At 42.9% G+C, this 25,966-nt stretch overlaps 1 protein-coding gene across 2 annotated transcripts in view; it reads right to left on the bottom strand.

Annotated features, from left to right (window-relative positions):
- Window positions 1–3,629: 3,629 nt before the first annotated feature.
- Window positions 3,630–25,966, bottom strand: part of LOC121286962 (TLE family member 5-like) — a 120,523-nt gene continuing 98,186 nt past the window's right edge. The window contains exons 5-7 of one of the 2 annotated variants that reach the window (XM_041204313.1): window positions 9,210–9,272; window positions 8,925–8,999; window positions 3,630–6,385 (exon numbers count right to left, since the gene is read on the bottom strand). In XM_041204313.1, the coding sequence (XP_041060247.1) occupies window positions 6,161–6,385; window positions 8,925–8,999; window positions 9,210–9,272 (363 nt within the window). In that variant the 3' untranslated portion in view covers window positions 3,630–6,160. Of the gene's footprint in view, window positions 6,389–8,924; window positions 9,000–9,209; window positions 9,273–25,966 lie in introns of both variants that reach the window. The other variant, XM_041204312.1, reaches the window with a different exon arrangement.

Here is a 25,966-nt window from a genome sequence, read left to right as displayed (position 1 = left end):
CAGCAGGAAAATAAATACATCAAATACCTATTCAATAAAGACCAAGTCCATTGTACCGAAATAGGAACATTTAACGAGTTTTGGAATGCCAAAAAAATAGTATTTAGATTTGGGTGTGTGTTTTTTGTCCCCCTTAAAAAAGTAGTCCTTAAAAGGGGTTTTTTATCAGAGTTGATCTTTAATAGGGCCCACTGTATAGCAAGCTTAGATTTGTAGTTTATTCAAAGAATACTGTGAAATTGAGCAGTTTTGTAAAATTATGGAATTGGACTTAATATTCACCATTTGAATTTTAACGGTTGGTAAATAGAAAGTGTATATGAGTGACAAAGCACTTTTCTTTCAAGTGCTTAACAATTACACTTCGACACAATGCTTTTATAAAATAAAACATTATTCCCATTATAACTCATTACATTTCAATACATTATTGGCTAATAATGCAGGTTTATGATATAACCATTTTCCTTTGTGCCTGGTCTAACCTGGGAATGCAATGCCAATATTGCACACAGTTTCCATGCAGGTCGCTGGGATGGACGAGATGCAGCAACCCGTACAAGCACACAGCTATCTTTTTTTAAAAAAAACTTTTGTACTAACTGCAGATACTGACACGATTATACATCATGCTTGACTTAATGGGGGCGAGGCACCTAAGTGCATGCTACATGTACAATTCATTTTATTAAATAATAAAAATTAAGTTAAGAAAAAAGTGACCATAGGTGACCACTTATTTACGATTCATCTTAAAACATAACCACAATGACAATTATGATCATGACCATCACTGTATTTATAGGTGACGACTTAATTCAGGTGAAATTGTTTTTTCAAAAACCGTTTTAATCTCTGTCACTGCTGACTATGGCCAGGATAGTAAGTGTTGAATTCAACTGCAGAGTTGGTTTAATTCAATAAAGCCTGGCATAATCTACGAGGAACCGGATTGTAACAGAACTTCTATACAGCTTGTGACGAGGAGAACAAATCACAAATTTTGGAAACATGGAGCTAGTCTGCAGCAAGTGCATAGAGGCAGGTTCATGTTTTGGGGTTGAGACTCATCGAAATGAAGTAGGGGTAATGTTTGTCTGTCCATTCTTTCAACTGCTGGTCAACCAGCTGTATATCGCTATCGTTTTGTGTGTTTACTCTAGTTGTAGAGATGCATTCTTTCACTTAATATATCAAACGTGAGAAAGGTGGCACTTGCCAAAAGCTACAAGATGATTTTTGTTTCAGATTTATACAACGGAGTTCTTAAAGGTTCATGTTTGGTTGAAATGGCAAAGAGAAAACAGGAGCCTTAGTGAACTATTGCTCAATTTATTTTAAAAAGCAGAAAGCAAGCCCCAATGGCAAAGAAATTCTCTCCAAGATTCACTTTTGTCTCCATTTAATTTCTGCGAGTGCATCTGCCAAGTCTTACTCCAGCAGCCAGAGCACTTGCGATATTGTGTTTATACCAACTGACCAACTTCCTTCTCCAGTTAAGAATTCAGGGCAAATGAGCCACTGGAGATTCCCCTCCTGTGTGAGCCACCGCCCCTGTGCAATATTCATACAGGGGGCACAGTTCCCAAGCCAAGATGACCAAGCACTAGTTATATCAAGAGCATGGATTTTGATCCCGCTGCTTCAAGCACCACACTGATTTGCATCTATGCAAGTGGAGCTCTTCCAAGTGAAAGGCAATGCATTGATTAAAATAACAGGGATAGGTGGTGTTTCACTTGGGAACTAAAAAGCCTCAGCTACATCACTTGCCTCTAGTTTCAGCAGGTGCAAAAACAACGGCAGCCTAAATAAGCACACATACATGGTGGCTTAAGCAGGTTGGGAATTCGTGAAGGTGGTTCTCAGTATCTAAGGGCTCCCCCCCCCTCATATGCCGTGCACTGGTCCGAAGCTAATCCATGTTTGACTGTTCAGCAGTTGAATAGATCAGAGATATACTGGCACCCAGCTCTGTTACCAACTAATTTTTTTAAAAAATAAAGTAACATGAGAGCTGGTCAGCCCCAGGTCAGACGCATATTATGGCTGTTGGAATGGCAACGCACGCACAGTTCATGTGCACATGCAAACATCATGCAAAGTAAATTGGTATTTGGTTTAAAATCAGCAGAACAAGCAGTGGATTTTGTTTCCAAGCAAAGCAACTGGGCTCGGGTTGGAGGGCGGGTGTAAATGAACCATATTTTTCCCACTGGTTTTCTAGGCAGCTGAACTCCATCAGGCGGGAGCAATTCTGCTGCCTGTGCACTAAAAAGAAAAAAACGGATAAGATTCTCCCCCTGCCTCAGATTGGAGGCGGTTTTGTCCTGGTTTAATGCGCTTGAGCGTCAGATCATTAATTTGCCTACTGCCAGTCCTATCGTCATTTTGGGTCATTGAGAAGCAGAAACTGCTTTGCATGAACACACAGTTTAACTGTTACAAATAAACAAATAATGCAATGAAAAACAACCGCTTCCCCATTAGAGTTTAGTTTTACTTTGAACTTCACTCTTCAGAACAGTCATTTTATGACTGAACACTTACAGATGCTCCGTAGAAAGTTACCATCTTTGGACCATTTTCTGCCAAATATATAATTCAGCTGCAAGTCGAGGGATATGGGCCAGTTTTAACTGAGTAATTTTATCTGGCACATCAGAGGGAGGTGGCAAAGAGCCAGCCACAAGCAGTAGCAAGGAAACTGGTTTTAAATCATAAGCAAATAAAAGAACTGAAGATACTTGCAGTGGTCTAATGTTTAAAGCTGTAGTATATACGTATATATATCATTCCTCAACAAGGATTTCAATGGCGTCCTCATTCGGAAATCCATCAACAGCATATGAGATCCTAATGTTATACAAGCAAAATAGCATGGTGGTCCTGTTCACTGCTTCCGACACAAGCAAGGCCCAGCTAATCCACTGAAAAGAGTGACCTGAATAATGAAACGCTCTCAGTAACCTGTGTGTGTGTGTGTGTGTATGTATATATATATATATATATATATATATACACACACACATACATACACACATACACACAAAAGGAACGAAAAATATACCTTATTCATTCTAATATAGGCCATACTTAACACACACAAAAACCAATTTATATTCAAAGGCCTTCCCCCTCCCCACCAACCAAGAGGAGACTGGGTTTGAGGGGGACCCAAGTTTAATGAAATAAGATCTTCCAAACTGCATATTCCCAAGTGACATATACATGAGGGTGGTTCTAATTGAAGGCTGCTGGCTGTGATCAGTGGGGGTGGGGGTCTATGCTGTGGCTGCAATTAAAGAACCTCATATACAGGAAGGTGAATGGTAAATCAAGATTCTTCACTGTAATCTGCAGATTGAATTTTACTGGCCAGCTGTGGGTGGGTTGCCCACCCACGGCCCAATTAACCCTTAAGTGGATGATTAATGCCCAATTAAGAGCCTCAGCCTGTCCCCAATGATATAATGTGCAGCAGGAGAGCCGGCTCTCAACATGGAGCCCAGCAGGTTAACCCTGCAGGCTGCCGGCCGGTTAAAGGGGAGGGATGCCTCTTGCCAGGCCCCCGGTATCAATTGGAAGTTTCTCCTCAGTTTTGCCTCCATGCGCCCACCCTCCCTCCCCATCCAACATGCCACACCACCGCCACCCCCCTCCTTTGCCAGGGACCATCAGCCTGGCCCCAAGCGAGATTCCAGAAGTACCTGAATGCTTGGGTCCAGCGCTGACCACCACCTTCTTGGACTACCTGCAGTACCAACAGTGGCCAGCACTCCTGCTGAAGCTCTATGAGGCGGCACTTCCTCCCGGAGACGAACAGATGTGCCGCCTCATACGAATTAAAGAGCTGTCGCCTGAAACATTAAAGTGGGGCGAGCTGTTTTACCACAGGTGGGGAGTTCACCCTCAGCGTATAATCCAGTCCTATGTTACCAGACTGTGTCAAAAGCAAAGTACTGCAGATGCTGGAAATCTGAAATTAAAACAGGTCAGGCAGCATCTGTGGAGAGAGACAGAGTTAACATTTTAGGTTGATGATGACTTCATCTGATCCAGACTGTGTGGTGTGTGCATGTGGGGTGGGGCTTCCACTCAATTAGTTGCCAAAGGTATCCCTTCCCCAATAAGGATGCCCAAATTCATAGACTGAAGAGCACAATACAAGTCTGATCCCATTACGGATAAAAGTTCATGACAACTAGATCCTCACTTGCAAGTAATCCTCAAAATGTATCTTAAGCATCATTGTTGAATCTATTTCTGGCCAATTGCCTGTCGCCATGGGTTATGTTGTGTGCTGCCATCAGTTGAACATACTGGGGCTAATTTCCTCCATCTCTGCCAGAAGATTGGGTGACAAGTGCCTAAAATTGGAGAATTTAAAAACCCTGTGCATTATGTATACACATATATCCCATATATATATATATATATATATATATATATATATATATATATAAAATAGATCAGGTCTAAAACTGGTATGTCAATTACCAGCAACCGACAACACATTGCTACACAGTCTGAGTTATACTCAAGAACAAAATAGCCTCATGAAACACCATGAAGTGCCACTGAACCCAAATTCTCTTTGTTCCTTCACAAAATCATCTAGGGTGTTAACTGTGTGGCCAATAGTCTTTGAGGAAGAAGCTTGGTTTAATAGTTTCTACTCTTTGGGGGGACGGGGAGTGGCAGGAAAGGGTACGAAAACCTGTGTGTTATAAATCCTGGCACGACATACAAATGTCCATTGCCTGGCATGACTGACAGCATCTCAGCAGCAAACAGGAACACGGCCGCAGCTCCAGCTTATCCGACTTCATCCTCGACTCACTGGATGGGTCCCTCTTTCTTTATCACCGTTCAAACTTTTCTAGTGCGGTCAAAAAGAAAAATGAAAATTATGATCACCCATCCCATTGCCGTGAACTGAGAACTACAATGTACAACGTCTTTGGATAAAAATACATCCACGGTACGAGCACACTGCAGGTGAACAATAGGCCCACTGTCCTCAACAAGGTTTAAATTAAAAGCGTCAACACGGAAAGGTAGCTGCACCCTTCCCCTCCCGTCAAGCGTGTGGCTTTTGAAATATCCGATTGCACAGCCAAGAGCTAAGAGCTTTATGAAGATCGACAAAAGGATTGAGCTTTCTTTGAAAGATTCCTTGCAACAAAAAAAAAAGCCACTTTGTTTTGAGTTGAGTTTCAAGTTGATGCTTATGCCACCATTTTGATTGCCCAGCCAAACCCAACAGAAAAACACAAGGATCCCCGCTGCTCAGCTCTCCACCAGGCTTTCATTTTGGCACAAATGAAGGCAACTGTCATTTTACTTCTCTTCCTCATCCAGAAAGGAGCAGATAATAAAATAATTTAAATGGTCACCTACAAGTTGATCAGTAGATATTTTACTAAAGAAGTTCCAAGTGCTGACTGAGAGAGAAATTTGGAACTGTAGACCAAAAAGTCAAGTCCCAACCTGGGATATTGCTTGCTAAGCAGCAACAAGAAACCATACTCAAACCTTTGCAGATCTACAGAAGCATTCAGATGAATTTAAAGAGTTTAAGATGACTGTTATATTTATCGTCCTATTAAAGGTTCGTTCTCATATAACAGGTCTAGAACGTGTTAATGGGTCGGCCATTTATAAAAAGGTCAAAGATATGGTAACTTCAATAGCACAGACCATCAGCCATCTTACCAACAATTTGGCAAATTTGCTTTGGTTTCTGAGAATGTACTGAACTGCACTTTACAGGTCATTTCACTCAAAGTGAATCATTCAACAGCTCAATTCTGGGAACAACTAGTTGGAAAGGTGATTCCTGCCAAGCGTCATTTCAATGGATTGGCTGAATCAGAAGCTTTTATCTTGAAAACGTTGAACACTAGAATGCCCATCAGGTGGATAAGCCAATAAGTTACGCCCTCATCCGAGGCAACTTCAAACTTAGTGTATTCCTGCTTTGTTCATGCCAAAACAAAGTTGCTTTTAATATACTGCAGCTTTAAAATAGGCTTTGTTCTCCTAAATAATAACATACACAGCACAAAATTGCCACCTCCGAGATATATACAGGCATTAAAACAAACACCAAAGATCATTTTTAAGGATTCTGTGTTGAGCAATGCTCAAAGAGTTCCTAATCAGGTTTCTGTACGCCCTCATCTCTCTGGTGGTCGCCATCATGGTGGTTCTTGTCATCTTTCGTAGCAAGGTGGATCTGAGAGCCCAGGGCACTGGATAATGCCAGAAGTCCTGCACTGGCACTGACCGAAGGGATGACGGGAGGCTGCAGACCAGCTGGTAGCGGGGTGAGTGGCACCGTGAGACCGTGGAGGTGAGACAGCTGTTGCGCTTGAAGCTGCTGCTGCAGGTAACACAAAAGAAAAGGTGGTCAGAGGCTACACCAAGCATGCAGGAAAGAGGAAAGAAGGGAAAGCTGGCATGGTTTAGGGAGAAGAGAGCAAGGACCACTTCGTTATAATGTGGTATTACGCTCACGTTCTGGGAGGAATAGCTTTCTTCTTCAGCAAGCAGAACTAAGCAGCTGATTGATTATTGTACTGAGCCTTGCTAAGCACAATAGCAGATCAAGCACTCAATCCCACTGGTTCAAAACATATAAGGATAATGGATAGCGGAGAATGAATTATAAGGCTCCGATCTACATTGAGGGGTTCAAGAATGTCACATTACAAAGTGCGAAGCTTTGAGCTTTTTATAAAACACCTGAACAATGAGATTTGATTAAAGCTTTGCAATTCATTCCATGCCATTAGAGAAAAGCATTGCTCGCGCTGCACAATTTCTATTTGGTGTTCCTTTTAAAATTCTAATTATGGCTGAGCCATCACTTTTTTAAAAAAAAAACCTGTTCTGGATTTGAGGTAAACTAAAACCCAACACTATGATGTCCGCAGGAGATTAAACAGGCTTGTAATGCATTAATCATTGCAGAGTGCACATTATCGGCCATTCCCTCCCAAATGGGCCATTTCATATTTTATTTTTTTAAAAATTCAGGTTAAAGACAAAAATATCCTCTGAACAGCATCAATCAGTGCTTGGGAATGAATCCACTAAACCAGCTATGTCGTCCTTCCCTGCTATAATGTATAGTAGTTTACTGTCTCCTGCAGTCCAACAAGAGGTCCATGTCATAAGCAACTGAAAAGCAATTACAAGACTGCAAACCACACTGATGCCTCAGCAAGAACTGAAATTAAAGGGACCATCTTCGCTCTCGCTCAGGGTGAAAGAGAACACTGCATAACAGTTGTGGCTTGTTTAGCTTTTAGTATATTGTAAGTGCAAAAGTCTAATTGGACAACAGTTTAACATTATGGAAACACTGTCCCTCTGCCAGTTTCCCACCACACTACGGCTCCAACTGCACTTGCACTACCTGAATTTTTTTCATCAAGGGCAATGATCCCAAAGAAAGCCACCCCATGAGAGAAGGGGGATAGAGTGAGTGCGTGCAAGTTTAATTTATATAGCGCCTTTCATGACTCAGGGGTGTCTCAAAGCACTTTACGTAAGAAATACAAGTAAGTCATTCGGCGCTTTTGAGTCTCATCCACCTTCTTGCAATTTACAGCCAGTTATGCACTTTTGAAGTGCAGTTGTTGTAATGTAGGAATGCAGTAATGCAAACTGTGCTACAAAGTGATGGTACATGTGACTGCACCTGCATCTCCTTAGATGTCTCACCATGACCAAAGAGAATTTCCCCAAAGCAAGGTAAAAGAGAAAAACTGTGGAACCTTTAATTCTGCAAAACGTACAGTTCCTTAAGTATAAATAGACATCTTACACTGGATCTAGAGATATTGGGAGAACTGCACCTCCCAATATTTCTTTGCTCTCTCTTACTAGATAGCAAGAGGAAGGGAGCCAAACCAAAAACATTTCATAGTCAGGCAACCAGTGAAGTGAGCCTCAGGAGCATGAAGGGGAGCAGTTTAGTTGAGAGAGACATGTGAAGGATAGATGGGTCAGCAATGGCCTAGGGCCATTTTAGAAGTGCTATTCCCTTAAAGTGACCACATCTTGTGTGTTTCAATTGGGTTGTTAATTATGGGGCACAGAATAACCATGGTTATGGAGACTAGCTTTGTAATGCTATTTCGGGGAGAACGACAACTAAGGAGATTGAGGGGAGTGGGAAGGTTATAAGGGATGTATTGTCTTCTGCCTGGAAATGTTAAAAGATATTTCAGTGTAATTTTCCCAGCGATACAGGCTGCTCTCACTTTGCATCAATCACTTGATAATGTCAGCTAATCTAAGAGTATTAGGGAGACATTTTAAAGATGTGAAGCATTTAAAAGCTGCCCAGCACACAATCTCTGAAGCTCCCAGGTTCAATCGCCAGTCTGTACGGAATTAGTTTACCTCAGCCAGAATGTTACGAATGGTCACAGCATCACTGGGATGGGTTGGGAAGGAAAGGGAGGTAGGGGAAGAGTTACTGCCCGGGCTCTCAATCCTGATTGGAGCACAATTCCTAATGAAAAATGTGGATATCAAGTGAGGGCAGGTTAAGGCTTGGTTGTGATGCTCCTCGTGGTTGAATGCTTGAAGTGTGATCACTTGGGTGAGACAACAGAGGCAGACATTGCCTACTTATGGAATGGTTACTTTCTCCAGCATGGGTCATTCCCTTCCCTTCCAGAGGGGGAAGACGAGAATGTGACTTTAATGCTGGTTTGCACTGCTACATTAATAGCTTAGGTCGCTCTGAGCCTTTTCCATAATTGCACTTCTTCCCAACCCTCCCTGTGGCATTACACACAGCCTTTGAAGTATAAATCAAAGTTGGCTTGGACTACCGCCACGAGCCTTTTTGATGGGTTTAGCGAGTGTATGCGCGCGTGTGTTAATGAATAAAGCGGACATACCCTGATGACAGTATTAAGCTCTGGGGCAGTCACCTGCTTTGCACGTTCTATGGCCTGAACCACCTGCTGCTGATGCTGAAATAAAGACAAAGACACACAAATATAATCAGAACACAGACTGTCAAAAGCACAGCTTTTCAAACAGGAGAGATAGTGAGCACTAGTCAGCATTTTACAACTTGTCAGCTACTCAAAACAGAACTCGAGCTACATCACGACTAAGGGTTGAAGGGTCTTGGATTGAAGACACTGTTTAACAGTCAGACTGAATTGAGATATTGTTACCTCCTGAGATAAGAAGGGGATAACTTGAGCACAAATTCCATTCAACCGTTTGACAATTTCAGCCTGTAACAGAGAGAGAAAATATTCAACTCATTTCAAACGCATTTTACGACTGCACACCAATTGCTTTTGTTGCAAAACTCAATTGACTTTGCATGATCCAAATAAGTTCCCACTTAAGGCCTGGCCACGACTAGAGACTATACTGCAGCAACTGCAGTGGCAGCTCTACTAGCAAACAAGCTGAACAAAAAGAAACTTCCATTAGAACTTCATGTTACAAACTGACATGACATTTCATAAGGAAAATAACAATGAACAGAGAGGGAGAGAAATGAGCAGTTTACACTAGGAGCAAGATGACCTTATAACCCTCAAATTGTTGATTGAAGCTCTTACCACCGCTGGCAGTAACCCTTTATTCTTCTGGCACAATTGCCAACCACTAAGAAACCCATATGTCCAGGCCTGTCAAATCTCAACTCATTTTGGTTTAAAATTAGAGGAGGTGTACAAGATTATAGAAAGTGCTAAAAAAAAAACTTAGCAAGTCTGGCAGCATCTTCAGAACTCTTCAGTTCTGTTCCAAAGAAGAGTCATCTTGGACTCGAAACATTAACTGTTTCTCTCTCCACAGATGCTGCCAGACCTGCTGAGTTTTTCCAGCACTTTGTTTTTATTTCAGATTTCCAGCATCTGCAGTATTTTTGCTTTTATTTTCATGTACAAGATGATGACAGGTTTAGATGAGGTAAGCAAAGAAAAACTGTTCCCATTAGCCGATTGTACAAGCAGCAGGGGATACGATACAGATTTAAGGTTCTGAGCAAGAGATGCCGAGCGGGGTGGGGTGTGAGGAAGAACCTTTGTACACTGTGAGTGGTAATGACCTAGAAGTCACTGCCTACAAGGCTTGTAGATACGGAAATTGGATGGCTACTTGGAGAAAATAAACTTGCGGGGCTCAGGGGTTGGGGAGAATGGGAGTGACTGGATTCTCTACAGAGAATTAACATGGACTCAGTGAGCCAAATGGCCTCCACCCTGTACTGTTATGGCTCTATTCTGACATATCCCGCACTTAGAAGAAACAAAAAACAAAACCACCACCATCTCCCACAATTTTTGCAAAGTCATTAAACCAGCTCATTTTCAATTATAGCTAACTAAGAGGAATTTCTCCCAGAAGCATAAACTCATTTGTTAAAGCTAACGCAGAGGACATTCTCAAGGTCAAAATGTCCAAAGATGTTCATCATCTGCTTTACTAGTTTTAATAACAAATATTACCCCTGACCTTTCCCAACTGCGGGCAGTTGCGGACTACCTGTATTTTTATACGGAACACAATCTAGGTAGTACAGAAATAAAGTGCTGCAGATGCTGGAAATCTGAAATAAACCATGGGAAGTGCTGGGAACACTCAGCAGGCCTGGAAGCATCTGTGGAGGAAGAAACAGAGTTAAAGTTTCAGTTCTGACAAAGGGTCACAAAACTGAAATGCCACCTCTGTTCCTCCCCCCACAGATGCTGAGTGCTTTTCAACATTTTCTGTCTTTGCTACAGAATCAGCAGTGCCTGGAAGAGTTGCTTGTAAGTTTGTGGCTGCATCCTTCCCACATGACTACAGCCTTAGCTCAGCCTTCTCAACAGGTAGACAGCGAGCACATCCCCAGAGAGGCGTATTGGGTGGGGGGGGGGGGGGGGGGGGGGGGTGGTGCTAGTTGTTGAAAAACCTACAGGACAAGCCTGGCTCACTGGCTCACAAAACTTCCAGTACGGAAAACAGCTGAGTGGGTTTAAGGAATAAAATTAAGGATATTATGAATCACAAGAGGTTCATGGCGTCATCTGAACCTCTCAAGAGACAGCTGCCTAGTAACAGACTCCTAACTATGTATTCTCAGTGCTGTCACTGAGAATATTTATTGCACCGGTACAAATACACTGCGGAAAAAAAATCAGTTAAGCCAAGCCCATTTAATGTTTTGCCAATGTGCTTCTTGTGTGCTGCTCTCAATATATCACCACAGATTGCTCCCAGTGTTACCACACCACAACAGAACTATAACCACTTGTACTTCACCCCACTGTTACCTGTTTCAAAAAGCTCTCTCCAGAGACACTCCAACTTGCAAAGGACAAAATCTATACAGATAATTGTACTACAGGGTGCTTTTCACAGGCCAAATCGATACAACCTAAAAATTATACCTGGATATTATACTTAACTGAAAGCTTAGTGCCACTGAGTTCTGTGAATTTAAGAATTGCTGGACAATTACAGACCACAGTCCATCTAGATTGCCTTTTACCATCCTGGTAGTTGCATGCCACAATGACTGGTATTTACATAGCTCCTTGAATGTCATGAAACGTTCCGGGGGGCTTCAGAGGAATGTTATCAAACAAGATTTGACACCAAGCCACATGAGACATTAGGACAGGTAACCAAAAGCTTGGTCAAAGAGGTAGATTTTAACAAAACACCTTAAAGGCTAGAGAGGGACAGAGACGTAGAGGTTTAGCAAGGGAGTGCCAAATACAACATAATGGAGTTGTTGACTAATCATAGCAAAGTTTTTTTTAATCAATCATAATCCATTGCTATTAATTAGTCTACAACAGGCTCAGTTGAGTCAAGGTAAACCCTGGTGGTGGACGGTTTCAGGAACCTTAGGTCCAAAATCACTTCTTCCACCCAAGTCTACTACACTCATCTGATGTCCTTATCCAATACACACAATTTCAGCATTAGTTGACTTTGCAGCTGCAGTACAGATGAGAATTCAGAAAGGTAAATAAGGCTCTCAGGAATTTATCATAAGGCATTATATCATAACCGGTTCTACAAACAGCAGTTTTTGGTAGATCAGGGGATTTTAACACCAAACAGAGGCAGAGGGGCCTCTGATGTTGAACGTTTCATACAATTTACTGCGAGGATACCTATATTAATCTGGCCTTCTGTTAAATTCAATATAAACGCAGGATTCTTTTCTTCCTCCTACCTGAACAAAAGGTGGACAGATTCATTTAAAGAGCAAGCTGATGTAGTTGATCGATTGTTATTATACATCAATATGAAAGTGTGGCTTTAGGCACAGCTGGTGCAGAACATAACCTGACACACACAATTGTCGAGTTCCTGGTCTTTGGGGAGCTAGGTGTAGTTTATTAAAGTCAGTCCGCTTTAAGATTCTGCTTTAATCAGCATGGAAATAAACTGGCACGCACTAAATTGTTGAGCTAATTGATGCTTCCAAATTATTAATGAAATTGCTGACTGGAAGCTTGCATTAACACCAAAAAGCATCCTTTACTTTCTTTCCCACTGCAACATGTAAAGATCATGATGTGGTGCATGACTAGATTAGGAAATCAGTGAACAGCTCCAGCCTCAAACCACCATTTTTATTTTGCTAAATGCTAAGGGATTACAACAAATAGGGCGAACAAGCCCAGAACACAAACAGTTAACAGTTGTGTTGCGATTCGAACAATTAATTGATATCACCAGAGGGTCAAAATAAAAACACAGGAGGCTTTGTGACAATCATTCTACCATTAGAAAGGCAGAACAACAGGAATTTGTCATAACAAGTTATGTGGAAAAGTGAGACATCAGTAACCGTCACCACCTTGATTACAGCTATAAACTGGAGCTCAAACTGCAGATAAACTGTTCCCAATTATCTGCATATTTAACAACGAAGCTAAGTCACTTACAGAACTTAAATATTGATGAAAAGACAGGCATGTTGCCGAAGCTTTTCATCTTGTACTCATCAGGACAAATTCAAGAATATCAAATTTCGAATAATTGCAACAATTAACGCTACAGGAGAAAAGGGTGTTGATTGGTTGGCAAGGTGACTCCGAATGGCTGAGACATTGTCATGGAGAAAGCAATCAGAGTCAACTTGCCAACCAATCAACACCCTTTTCTCCTGTAGCGTTAACTGTTGCAATTGTTTGAAATTTGGTATCCTTGAATTTGTCCTGATGAGTGCAAGATGAAAAGATTCAGCAACATGTCTCTCTTTTCAGCAACAACAAAGCTGATAGAATTGATCGCAACTATCATTCTTGCTACCCAGCCCAACCCAATCACAACTGTCGGCAAGTGCAAAACTGCTCCTAAAAAGGCAAAAACAATATACTGCAGATGCTGGAATAAAAACAAAGTGCTGGAAAAACTCAGCAGGTCTGGCAGCATCTGAGAGGAGAGAGAAGCAGAGTTGACATTGAGTCCAATATGACTGTTCTTCAGAACTGAGGGGTAGAAATGTGATGGGTTTTATGTTGTTGAAAAAGGTGGTGGGGGGATGGGTGGGGTGGTAGGGTTAGATAGGACGAAAAGAAAGTCAGAGATTGGTTAGACGGCAGGAGAGGTTAAATGACAAAGATGTCATAGAGCAAAAAGCATAGGGGGTGGTAATGATTGTATTAAAGAAACAAAGCATTGGTCTGGACTAATGGTGGAATAATAGAAAGCTGTGTATGAAAGCAAAACATGAAAGCAAGATACAGGCTCGCAATTAGCAATAAAAAAGAAAGAATCAAAATGGAGGCTAGAGTTCACGGTCTGAAGTTTGTTGAATGCAATGTTGAAGGCTGTAAGGTGCCTTAATCGGAAGATGGTGTTGTTCCTCAAGCTTGCATTAGACTTCACTGGAACATTGCAGCAGGCCAAGGACAGAAATGGGAGCATACGAATTAGGAGGAGTAGGCCCCTTGAGCCTGCTCCGCCATTCAATAAGGTCACGGCTGATCTGATAGTAACTCCACTCCACACACCTGCCTAACCCCAAAACTTTTCACCCCTTTATCAAGAATCTATCTAGCTCTGCCTTGAAAATATTCAAAGGCTCAGCTTCCACTGTCTTCTGAGGTTGAGAGCCGGGTGAATTGACATGACAAGCGACAGGAAGGTCAGGGTCATGCTAGCGGACTGAGCAGAGCAGTCACCCAGTCTGCATCTGGCCTCCCCGTTGCAGGGGAGACTGAATACTGATTAGTGCATAGGGTAGATTAAATTGAAAGTGGTGCAAGCAAATCGCTGCTTCACCTAGGAGGAGTGTTTGGGGCCTTTGGACAGTGAGGAGAGAGGAGGTAAAAGGGCAGGTGTTACACCTCCTGTGAATGCAAGGGGGAGTGCCATGCTTGTTTTCATGTTTTCCTTCACACAGCGCTGTCATTTATTCTGCCATTAACACTTACTCCAGACCAATGATTTATTTATTTTCTACAACCATTAATACTCCCTTTGCCTTTTGTTCCATGACATCTTTGTCATTTAGTCTCTCCTGCCCTCTTAACCTATTCCCTGGCCTTCCCTTTTTGTTCTACCTGACACTTCTACCTTTTTTAACAACATAAAACCCATCACATTTCTACCTCTTTATAATTCTGAAGTAGGGACCCAAAATATTAACTGTTTCTAACTCCACAGATACTGCCAGCACTTGTTTTTATCCCTAAAAAGGCAAATTATTAGTATACCAGACTAATACCTGGAATGGGTGGGTTGTCTTATGAGGAAAGGTTGGACAGACTAGGCTTGTATCCACTGGAGTTTAGAGGAGTAAGAGGCAATTTGATTGAAACCTATAAGATCCTGAGGGATCTTGACAGGGTGGATGTGGAGAGGATGTTTCCTCTTGTGGAAGAATCTAGAACTGGGAGTCGCTGTTTAAAAATAAGGTTTAGTTAGTAGTAAATTTTTAAAAAAGCAGAACTCCTTATTGGAAAGTTTTCCTCTAGTTTTGCTGGTCTAGTCCTTTACAATAAAGACTGTGTCCACACTTGTTGAAAAAGCAAAGGCCATTGCAACAAGTTCCAAATCTTAAAGCACAGTTATAGGGCACATTGCATATCATGTCCAAGATTTCAGCAATGCAACTTAAGTAGTGCAAGTGTAACCACTCATTATTCGTTCAGCATTTAAAACAGAGATCAGGTGAATTATTTTTCCACTCAGAGGGCCATGAGTATTTGGAACTCTTCCTGAAAAGGCGGTGGAAGCAGAGTCTTTGACTATTTTTAAGGCAGAGGTGGATAGATTCTTGGTAAGCAAAGGCGTGATAGATTATCGGGAGTTAGGTGGGATGCAGATTTCAGGTTACTATCAGATCAGCCATGACCTTATTAAATGGCCAAGCAGGCTCGAGGGGCTGAATGGCCTACTCCTGCTCCTTGTTCATATGTTCAGTGCTGTTGGAGGGATGAGGTTTTCAAATAGCACAAATGGAATCTTGTAGGTTTAGTTAGTAGTAAATAAAAAAAAGGGTATCGGGGCTCCTGCTAAAAACACTTGAAGTTAGCAGAACTCCTTATTGGAAAGGTTTCCTCTAGTTTTGCTGGTCTAGTCCTTTACAATAAAGACCGTGTCCACACTTGTAGAAAAAGCAAAGGCCATTGCAACAAGTTCCAAATCTTAAAGCGCAGTTATAGGGCTCATTGCATATCATGTCCAAGATTTCAGCAATGCAACATAAGTAGTGCAAGTGTAACCACTCATTATTCATTCAGCATTGTGAGGTGAGAGGTTTGGAAGAAGATGCAGACTCAGTGACTGAAACAATTGCCAGTGTAAGAACTTACTTTTTACAAGCAAATAGGCAAGTAAAGCATCTTTTATGTCTCAAAGCATTTCACAATCAATTAATTACCTTTGAAGTACAACTACCAATGTTATATAGACAAGCACAGTAGCCAAATGTGCATAGTGAGGTCACAATTATCAGCTAATTCCACCCCCCCCCCCCCCCGCAATATCCTATGATGTTGGTTGAGGGAGAAATATTGGCCAGGACATTGGGGGAGCACCGTATGCTTTAACAGGTTTTTTTTTGCTGTGGGTGGGGGAGCTTACTTTTAACATCTCAATCAAAGGAATCGGAACGCTTTGGGCTCAAGGCCTTCTCCGAATAGCCAAACACACAATCCAGTCAGACACTCTAGTTTAGCACCGTCCTTTCAGATCCGATGTTAAACCGGGCCACTCTCAGGTGGGCCTAAAGAAATCTCATGCCACCATTTTGGAGAGCAAAAGAAGAGTTCCCACCGTCTTGGCTAACATTTAGCCATCAAACAACACACAAAACAGACAATATGGCTGTTGGCATTGCTAATGATGGGACCTTGCTGTGCACAAATTGGCTGTTGCGGTTCTTACACCAGTGACCGCAGTTCAAAAATACTTCATTGCCTGTAAAGTTCCTTAGGATGTCCAGGGATCGCCAAAAGCACTCAATAAACGCAAGATCTTTCTTCCAACACTTGGGGGTGGGGGGGGGGGGGGGGAGTGGAATGCTCAAATTTGAAAGTCTGGTTTTATTTTGAAATGGACTTCATCTTCCCTAAAACTTCTTAAATGCATAAAAAGCCTCACTTTAAGGTCACGTTTACCCCAGTACAATCAATATCAACTTCAATACGAGCACATTTTCCATTATCTACATTCATTCCACTCACTCCCTGTGAAACACAGATCATTCCGTACAAAGCACAAATTAAAAGCTGCAATGCATTAGAGCAAAAAAAGAGAGACTTCAATGATTTTCAATGGAAATTAGCCTTTAATGTGATTGTTTTGGTATCGGGGCTGAGTGGCACTGGTATTAGAACATTGCCTGTTACCTCTGGGACTTGGTTTCAAATCCATTAGCGAGGAGCAAGTGTTAAAGATGCTCAGTGATGAAAGTTTGGGTGGTCTGGAGCCACTCCTCTGTGGAGAGTTTAGCAAAATTGACAACCTTTTTCCTCTATCACAAAAAGCCAATTGTGTCTGAAAGGACTGTAGGTTAATTCCCTCCATTCTGAATTGCACTCAAAGCTTTGGCTTATAGTTCCTTCCCTCATTTGCAAATTGACCCTTTCCTCCTCCTTTTTACGGATTTTTTTTTTAAGAAGATACTCAATTACTAATTAAGCTCAACACCTTTCACCCCACCCCCATTTTTTTGAGATCCACCATAACAGATATGAACGGATTGGCTAGGCATGTCTACAAAACAAAATCAGCAACCACACTTCTTTGCTAAACTTTGTTTCCATTCCATAAATTTGATTTTTTTTTTAAAAATGGGTGAAACCAGCTGAAGTCCACAAATTAAGCTAAAAGTATGTAATCAGGATTTTAATTGCAAAAGAGTGATATTTATTTATTCTTTCATGGGATGTGGGCATCGTTGACAAGGCCAGCATTTGCTGCCCATCCTTAATTGCCCTTGAACTGAGTGGCTTGCTAGGCCATTTCAGGGGGCAGTTACGCATCACCCACATTGCTATGAGTTTGGAGTCACATTAATATCCTTCCCTAGAGGATATTAATGAATCAGATGGGTTTGGACAATTGATGATAGTGGACATGGTCACCATTACTGATACTAGCTTTCAATTCCAGATTTTTATTAATTGAATTCAAATTCCACCAGCTGCCGTGGTAGGATTTGAACCCATGTCCCCAGAGCATTAGCCTGAGCCTCTGGATTACTAGTCCAGTGACATTACCACTATGCCGTCATCTCCCCCTAAAGAATTATTCAAACGTGCAAAAGTGCTAAGGTAAATATAATTTCTTTCAACATTACCGCTACTGGCATTTATGTAACACCTTTAACATGAAATGTCCCAAGGCACTTCACAGGAACACCAAAACATGACGGGACAACATGCAATGAGTTATGATGAACAGGAATGCACTGCTTGAAAGGGTAGAAGAGGCAGATTCAACAATAAATGCTTGGAAGGGCAAGCGTTTGCAGGGCCAGAGAGTAGAACTGGGGAGTGGGGCTAGTTCTTTCAACCGAGCTGGCACAGCCATGATAGGTTGAATGGCCACCTACCATGCTGCTTTCTATAACTCTAGAAGGAAGAGAAGACTTAAGTGGATAATAACTATCATTGGCTGACTCCTCGGGAACTCTACACGAATGACTGCACTCGACACCAGAAATGGAGACACTGTAACATGGAAACCAGCCATTCAGTTCAACCGATCCATGTTGGTGCTTATCCTGCACACAAGCAGTAGCCCCAGTCCCACATGAACAACCTGTTCCTATATTCCAGAAGGAGCCATGTGGAAAGACATAATTCTCCTTGGCTATACAGAAAATGCCTGAAAATCCAATGTTTTAATTTTATCTTTGCACAAGGAATGGAGAGGGTTAACGATTGGGTTTAATCCCAGGTTAAACCAGGGCAGCAAAACGAGGTGGCATGGGTTTAAATTTATAAAAGGCGTGTTTGGAACTAAAAGAGAGTGGGTGCAGCACAGATTCCCCAGGGTAATGCCACAGAGTTAAATTATGAGGAGAGGTTGTATAACGTAGGCTGCAACTGATGGGGTAGAGCAGAGAGAAACTACTTTCTCTGGTGGGGGAGTCAAGAACAAGGGAGAATGACCTAAAATTAGAGCCAGCTCGTTCCAAGAGAAATCAAAAGTTTTACTTCACACAAAGAGCAGTAGAAATCTTAAACTCACTCCACTCAAGAGCTGTAGAGGCTGGGGGTTAGTAGGAATTAACTGAGATCGCTAGATTTTTGATAGGCAAGGGTATTAAGGGTTCCGAAACTAAGGTGGGTGGATGGAGATAAGATACAAGTCAGTTGTGATCTAACTGAACAATAGAATGGGCTCAAGGGGCAAAACGGCTTCCTCCTGTTTCTGGACTTAAATGGTCCAATGCCATTCATTTGGTCCTTTGACAGCACCTTCCTCTACCACCTAGAAGGACAAGGGCAGCAGATGGATGGGAACACTGCCATCTGGAAGTTCCCCTTCAAGTCACTCACCATCCTGACTTGGAAACGTATCGCCGTTCCTTCACTATCAGGTCAAAATCCTGGAATTCCCTCCCTAACAGCACTGTGGGTGTACCTACGCCACATGGACTGCAGCGGTTCCAGGTGGCAGCTCACCACCACCTTCTCAAGGGCAATTAGGGATGGGCAGGAAAAATGCTGGCCCAGCCAGCGATGCCCACATGCTGTGTGAAAAATAAAAATAAAAATTCAGCAAAGAATTTGGAAAGGATTTCCTGCTACGGTAATGAAGGCAAACGCCCCTAGAGTCATGGAAACATAGAAAATAGGAGTAGGTCATTTGGCCCTTTGAGCCTGCTCCGCCATTCAATATGATCATGACTATCTCAACACCACACTCCTATGCTCTCCCCATACCCCTTGCTGCCTATAGAGTCCGTAAATCTATTTCCTTCAGAGCTGAGGCAGTAAATTGTTGAGGATGGGTGAAAGAAGATGGGCTGAACGTTTCAAACTCAGAAAAGCAAGATAGTTCAATAAGTGTTTGCAGCAGCCACCAATCTCTCCCCTTGGCCAAGTCTTCGCGATACACAGGAAGTTTGCAGCTAGGCTGGTTTTACCACCTTCCTCTCAAGGGCAGCTCAAGTATGAAACTTGGTTGAACCATATACAGTCACGCGTACAAAACCGATGGCAAGTAGATGCTCATGACGGTTGGAGCATCATGACTAGACACTTCCAACTTTGCAACTCCCCACTACCCCAAGCTAAAAGCAAAATACTACGGATGCTGGAAATATGAAATAGAAAACAGAAAATGCTGAAAAAACTCAGCAGGTCTGACAGCATCTGTGGAGAGAGAAACAGAGTTAACGTTTCGAGTCCGCATGACTCTTCTTCAGAGCTCTGCCTGTAGAAGGGTCAGACGGACTTGAAACGTTAACTCCGTGTCTCTCTCCGCAGATGCTATCAGACCTGCTGAGTTTTTTCAGCATTTTATGTTTTTCCCTCACCACCCCAATCCTGCCTGAACATTGCATCAACCTATAGCATCAATTCAGTGGCGCTTCATGAGAACACTATAATTGGAAAGAGAGATAAAGCTTGAAACAGGGCTGCAGCACACCAAGGGTTAATCTTTTTCCACTGAGCTGTCAGCTCATACCAGGGTAAGAAGAACAAAGAGCAGAGATTACAGGCAGATTAAGAGATCTGAATAATGGCCTGAAGACAGTTATTTGCTGAAGCGTCTTAATTTTATTTAGATACTTGGAAACTGGACCGATCTGACCACCGTTGCTATGACAATGGGAGCAGAGACCACAAATTGCTTTGCTAATCGCACCACTTATTTTCCAGACAGGCACTGAATTGCTGCTGTAGCCAGGACATCAGGGCCTGATTGAATTAGCAGTTCCCTCAGTGATAATATGCTTTACTAAATCTCATTGATCTTCCAAGGTAGGCAGTAAGGATGTAATGATTACAGCTTTCTTGTAAACGATTAATCATGAGTGGTGATAGACTAGCATGAACATTCGCTCGTGCCTTCGACCTCTAATATAAATGTGCACATATTTTATTCCTCTCCTTCAAATCCCTCCTCTCCCCATGCAAGAAAATGCAGCTCTTTTTATTTTCGACACAGCTTGTGGTGTCAGTTCCATCTCTTTAAAAAAAAAGAGGGGATTGAACATTAACACCGGGATGGTCATTGCCAGCACTAGGAGCTTTTCTTTTCTTAATGACAGGTACAATCTCTCACACACGCACACACACACACACAGGTGCGCGCACAGGCAGGCAGAGACACAGTGACAAAACCATGAACAAGTTTCCAAGGAGGCCTTTAGTACAGCGCATCAGTATGAAAGTCAATGTGGCCCCAATCCCCTCGAGTGCACTTACAATTCATTGTGAAATGCAGGACAACAAACTGGGCTTAATCACCTTTTGGGACCAGAGTAAAGCTGTCTAGCAACTGTCACTGTTTAGCAAATTCTCAGTTTGCAAAGCATAAGTTCCCATGGAGCACGTCTGCTTCCCTCTCCATTTTTCACCAATGTTCTCCTCCTCTCTGCCCATCTTCTCCAGCGGGTATTGGTTTCTTGCTGGGGCCCGGCTCCGTGGGCTCCAGTCTTTGCCCAAGTGGCCATTCTTCACACGCAATCCTAGATGATGGCTGCCACCAGCCTTTTCAACCACTACGGGCATCATAGTCAAGGATGGTCGGTGTGGGATCTTACTGTGCACAAAACTGCTACTTACACTGCAGCCACTATAATTCACTGGATGTGGAGTGATTTCAGGTAGTTTTCATATCTTAAAAAATATCTTTCTCCACCTGCTCCAACAAGCCTCCTCCAACTCCACTGACTTCACCCAATTCTATCGACATATCCTGCTAACCCCCTTGTGTCCTCCTGTACCTATCTAGCTTCCCTTTAAATCTAGAGGTGTTGACATCAATTGAAGGATCCTTACTGTAGTCTTGGATGACCTACAGACTGGGCTGAGAAGTCATTTCCTTTTATTTTAAACTGGACTATTCACTGACTTAATCAGACAAGCCCTTGGATTTGGACAGAAAGCATCAGTGAAGAGGGCTGGGCTCACTGACCTCAGCTCATTTGTTTTGATCTCTCTAGAATGGTTTCCCCTTTTAACAGTGTTTCATAGCACATGCACATCACCAAGCCATTTTACTGTTCCTCAGTGCAGTCGTTTGTTTTCTGCACCAAGTTCTTGGAATTACAGATGGAGCAAATTAAGTGGAAAAAAAGATGGACATGAAATCTCTCACCCAACGTGTCAGCCATGACACTGTTGGTAATACTCTTGCCTCTGAGTTACAGGTTCTGAGTGCAGGAGCTTGAGCACAAAAATCTAGGCAGACACTCCAGTGCAGTGCAATTCTGAGGGAGTGCTGCATTGTTGGGGGTACTACCTTTCACTTGAGATGTTAAACCAGGGCCCCCAACTGCCTGCCTGGGTGGACGTAAAAGATCCTATGGCACTATTTTAATCAAGAGCAGGGGAATTATCCCCGGTGTCCTGGCCAATTTTTAGCCTTCAATCAACATCACAAAAACTGACGATCTGTTCACGGTCACATTGTCTGTTTCTTTGAGATATCCAGTGATCGCTATGTAAATGCAAGTTTTTTTTAATTACAGCAAGTAACACAAGCAAATGCCATGGCCATTTTTTGAAGAGTATTATCCCATAAACAGCAGTGGGACAAATGACCATTTAATCTAAGTTGGCTCACGGCTTTTTTGTTCTTCCTTGACACTAGTGGGCATCCTTTGGCATGGAGCAGGTAGACAGGATCTCAGATTAACACCCAAAACTGACGGACAGGAGATGACCAGTTAGCGCATCAAGCATGGTCCAGCTATTGTGGTGTGTACCTTACGGATAAACAGTTCTTATCCATCCTTCCAGCCTTCATATCCATCCTTGCAGGGGAAGCGAGAACAAACCCACAAATGCCTCATCTAAAGATCATGGCTCTCTGACTAATCAGGGAGTGAGCAACAGCCCAGGTCACGTGTTCAAATCCCATCTTGGGACTTGAGTCCACAGTCCTTTGACTCGTTCTGATTGAAACATCAGCTATGCCAAGATAAAACTTTGAAATATCGTGGATGTTGAAATCAGCGAATCTGACAGCACAATCTTTTGGCGCATGGTGCCCTATTACAGATCTTGAAAGGTGCTACCCAATTCATACCAATCCCCTGCCTTGTCCCCACAACTTTGCACATTTTACCTTTAAAATCTGACCTAATTCTTTCGCGAAAGTTACCACAGAATCGCCTTGTGCCACTCTTTGAGGCAGTTCATTCCAGGTCATAACTCACTGATTTAGAAAAATAACTCTCATCTCCCACTACCCTCTCCCGCACCCACCCACACCCTGCAACCACCCCTCCCCCGATCTGCAAAGCACAACCCTTTAGCCAATTACTTTTAATCTTTATCGGTTTGTTACTGACCCTTCTGCCAGTGGAAACAGTTTCTCTCCTTCCACCCTATAAAAAGCCTTTATAATTTTGCAACACCGATTAAATCTCTCCTAAACCTTCCTTCCTCCAAGATAAACAACTGCAGCTTCTCCAGTCACTCCACCTAACTGGAACCCCTCATTCCTGCTACTATCCTTATAAATCTCCTCTGTAGCTCTCTTCAAGACACTGACATCCTTTTTAAAAACATCTGGTGCTCCGAATTGGATGCAATAGTAGACCGCCTGAGGTCTTAACCAATGTTTGATAAAAGGTGTAGGGTAAAAGTGGTATTAGTTAAATGAAGCAGGGAACAATGAGACAGTGGGTTTCATTGTAAAAATAGCACGCACTAAAACAATAATTGTGAATTAATTGTTAATGGTAAGTGGTGGCAATTAATCCATTTTTGGACTCAATGCATTATATTGCTTAAGTGCAATGCAATTTAAACCAAGTAAATTTACATACACAGGCAAAAGAGAGGGTTTATTATAGTTAGATGCATAAAATTTCTCTAGTTTCTCTTAAAGAAATTGTCAGTTCATCATAGAAACAGGAGCAAGCACTCTCGAGCCCGTTCCTCCCAGAGTGAACAACTGTTGAGGATATTCCTGGACTATCCCGGCACTCCTGTCTCGCATGAAGGCTCCCCAGGATGCCATTCACCCCGGATTTCTCTCCTCTTGACAAATCCCGAATCAAGGTTGGTCTCTGCGCATGTGCAGCCCAGAGTTGGCACAGGGCACATGGGCAGACACAGCCATGAGGCAACAGTACCTTAGCAGTGGCTGGCGCCACTCTCTTCCCAGCTCGGCTTGAGCAGGTACGTGGGAGGGGGGTGGGGGTTAGGGGTGGGGTAGGGGGGTTTGCGGGGGTGAGGGTGCAGATGGGGTGAAAGTGCAACTCTTTCTCAGGGGTGCTCTGAAATTGTGTTTGACGGAGACAGTGGCCCTCTCAGGACCCAGTCCAGGAGTGTCGGATCTTTGGTGAAGTTTCCAGCCGGCCCCCTGAGGGGGAGGAGGGGCGTCCAGGAGGCCTAAGGCTTGGTTGCTCCTGGCAGGGGAAGGCTGGCTGGGGGAAGACCAGGAAGCAGCCCGCTTTGTTGCAATTATCTGCCCCCACCACCGCCACCCCCCTCAATTCTCCGGTCCCTTAATTATTTCCCGCAGAGTTGATCACCCTTCAAATGAGATCATGGCTGATCTGCAACCTAACTCCAAATACCAACTGCTTAACTGCCCTCACGAATGCCAGCCTGACTGGTACAACTTTAGCAGTAACCCAAGTTTTGTTGAACATTTCACTGATACTACTTCTTCACTGGCAGATTGCCGCAATGCTGGCACTGGTGGACTAATGACTTGGTAAACTTAACATCTCCAAGGAGATTGCTTGCTGCGGTCTCTCAGAGTGAAACAAGGCAACATGCAATTCATGATTGTCACAGTGGAACACACAGTACAAACAAAACAGCCCATTTCAACAGCAGAGCACTCGTCAGGCTGACCTCATTGTGCAGCAGGCATGGATAGCCACCGGTAGCTTGTGTTGAGAATTTGTTGATTTCTCATGGGTGATCAATTATTAAGTATTGATTACGAGAACTGTTCTTTTCCTCGGGTTCTTCCTCCAATACCCTTGACAATTGTCAGGAGCCACATGACATCAGAATTTTTACCATACACAATTGTACTTCTAAGTTCTCAATGAATCAACCACAAATAATCACAACATCAGCTCAGATGAAGATGGCCCTTCAACTCATTTGATCTCATCCTTTCAGAGTGCAAACCCTGCTGTCTTCCCAATATGCAACGTCAACGAAATTGGAAGACAACAGCCACAATAATCAGCAAGTGTCGACTTTCTAGCAGGTGTGCTGTATAATGAAATAGAAAATACACAATAGAAAATAGACTACACAAAAACCTGCCTGAAAAGTTGTCTAACAGGGTGCTGCATCGCCAGCAGCACAGTTTTTCTGAAGAGATATTAAACTCAGGCCTGTGCAGGTGGATACAAATGATCTCATGCAACTATTGAAAGGAATTCTGCCAGTATCCTGTTGACCTCAGCCAATACCACTTAAAGGTAAAACAAAAACAGAATTACCTGGAAAAACTCAGCAGGTCTGGCAGCATCGGCGGAGAAGAAAAGAGTTGACGTTTCGAGTCCTCATGACCCGTCGACAGAACTTGCATTCGAGTCCAAGAAAGAGTTGAAATATAAGCTGGTTTAAGGTGTGTGTGTGGGGGGCGGAGAGATAGAGAGACAAAGAGGTGGAGGGGGGGGGTGTGGTTGTAGGGACAAACAAGCAGTGATAGAAGCAGATCATCAAAAGATGTCAACGACAATAGTACAATAGAACACATAGGTGTTAAAATTAAAGTTGGTGATATTATCTAAACGAATGTGCTAATTAAGAATGGATGGTAGGGCACTCAAGGTATAGCTCTAGTGGGGTTTTTTTTTTATATATAATGGAAATAGGTGGGAAAAGGAAAATCTTTATAAGTTATTGGAAAAAAAAGGGAAGGGGGAAACAGAAAGGGGGTGGGGATGGGGGAGGGAGCTTACGACCTAAAGTTGTTGAATTCAATATTCAGTCCGGAAGGCTGTAAAGTCCCTAGTCGGAAGATGAGGTGTTGTTCCTCCAGTTTGCGTTGGGCTTCACTGGAACAATGCAGCAAGCCAAGGACAGACATGTGGGCAAGAGAGCAGGGTGGAGTGTTGAAATGGCAAGCGACAGGGAGGTTTGGGTCATTCTTGCGGACAGACCGCAGGTGTTCTGCAAAGCGGTCGCCCAGTTTACGTTTGGTCTCTCCAATGTAGAGGATACCACATTGGGAGCAACGAATGCAGTAGACTAAGTTGGGGGAAATGCAAGTGAAATGCTGCTTCACTTGAAAGGAGTGTTTGGGTCCTTGGACGGTGAGGAGAGAGGAAGTGAAGGGGCAGGTGTTGCATCTT

The sequence above is a fragment of the Carcharodon carcharias genome, chromosome 14, assembly GCF_017639515.1.
Source record: "Carcharodon carcharias isolate sCarCar2 chromosome 14, sCarCar2.pri, whole genome shotgun sequence".
Lineage (NCBI taxonomy): Eukaryota > Metazoa > Chordata > Chondrichthyes > Lamniformes > Lamnidae > Carcharodon > Carcharodon carcharias.
This window is presented reverse-complemented; position numbering and strand designations above follow the sequence as displayed.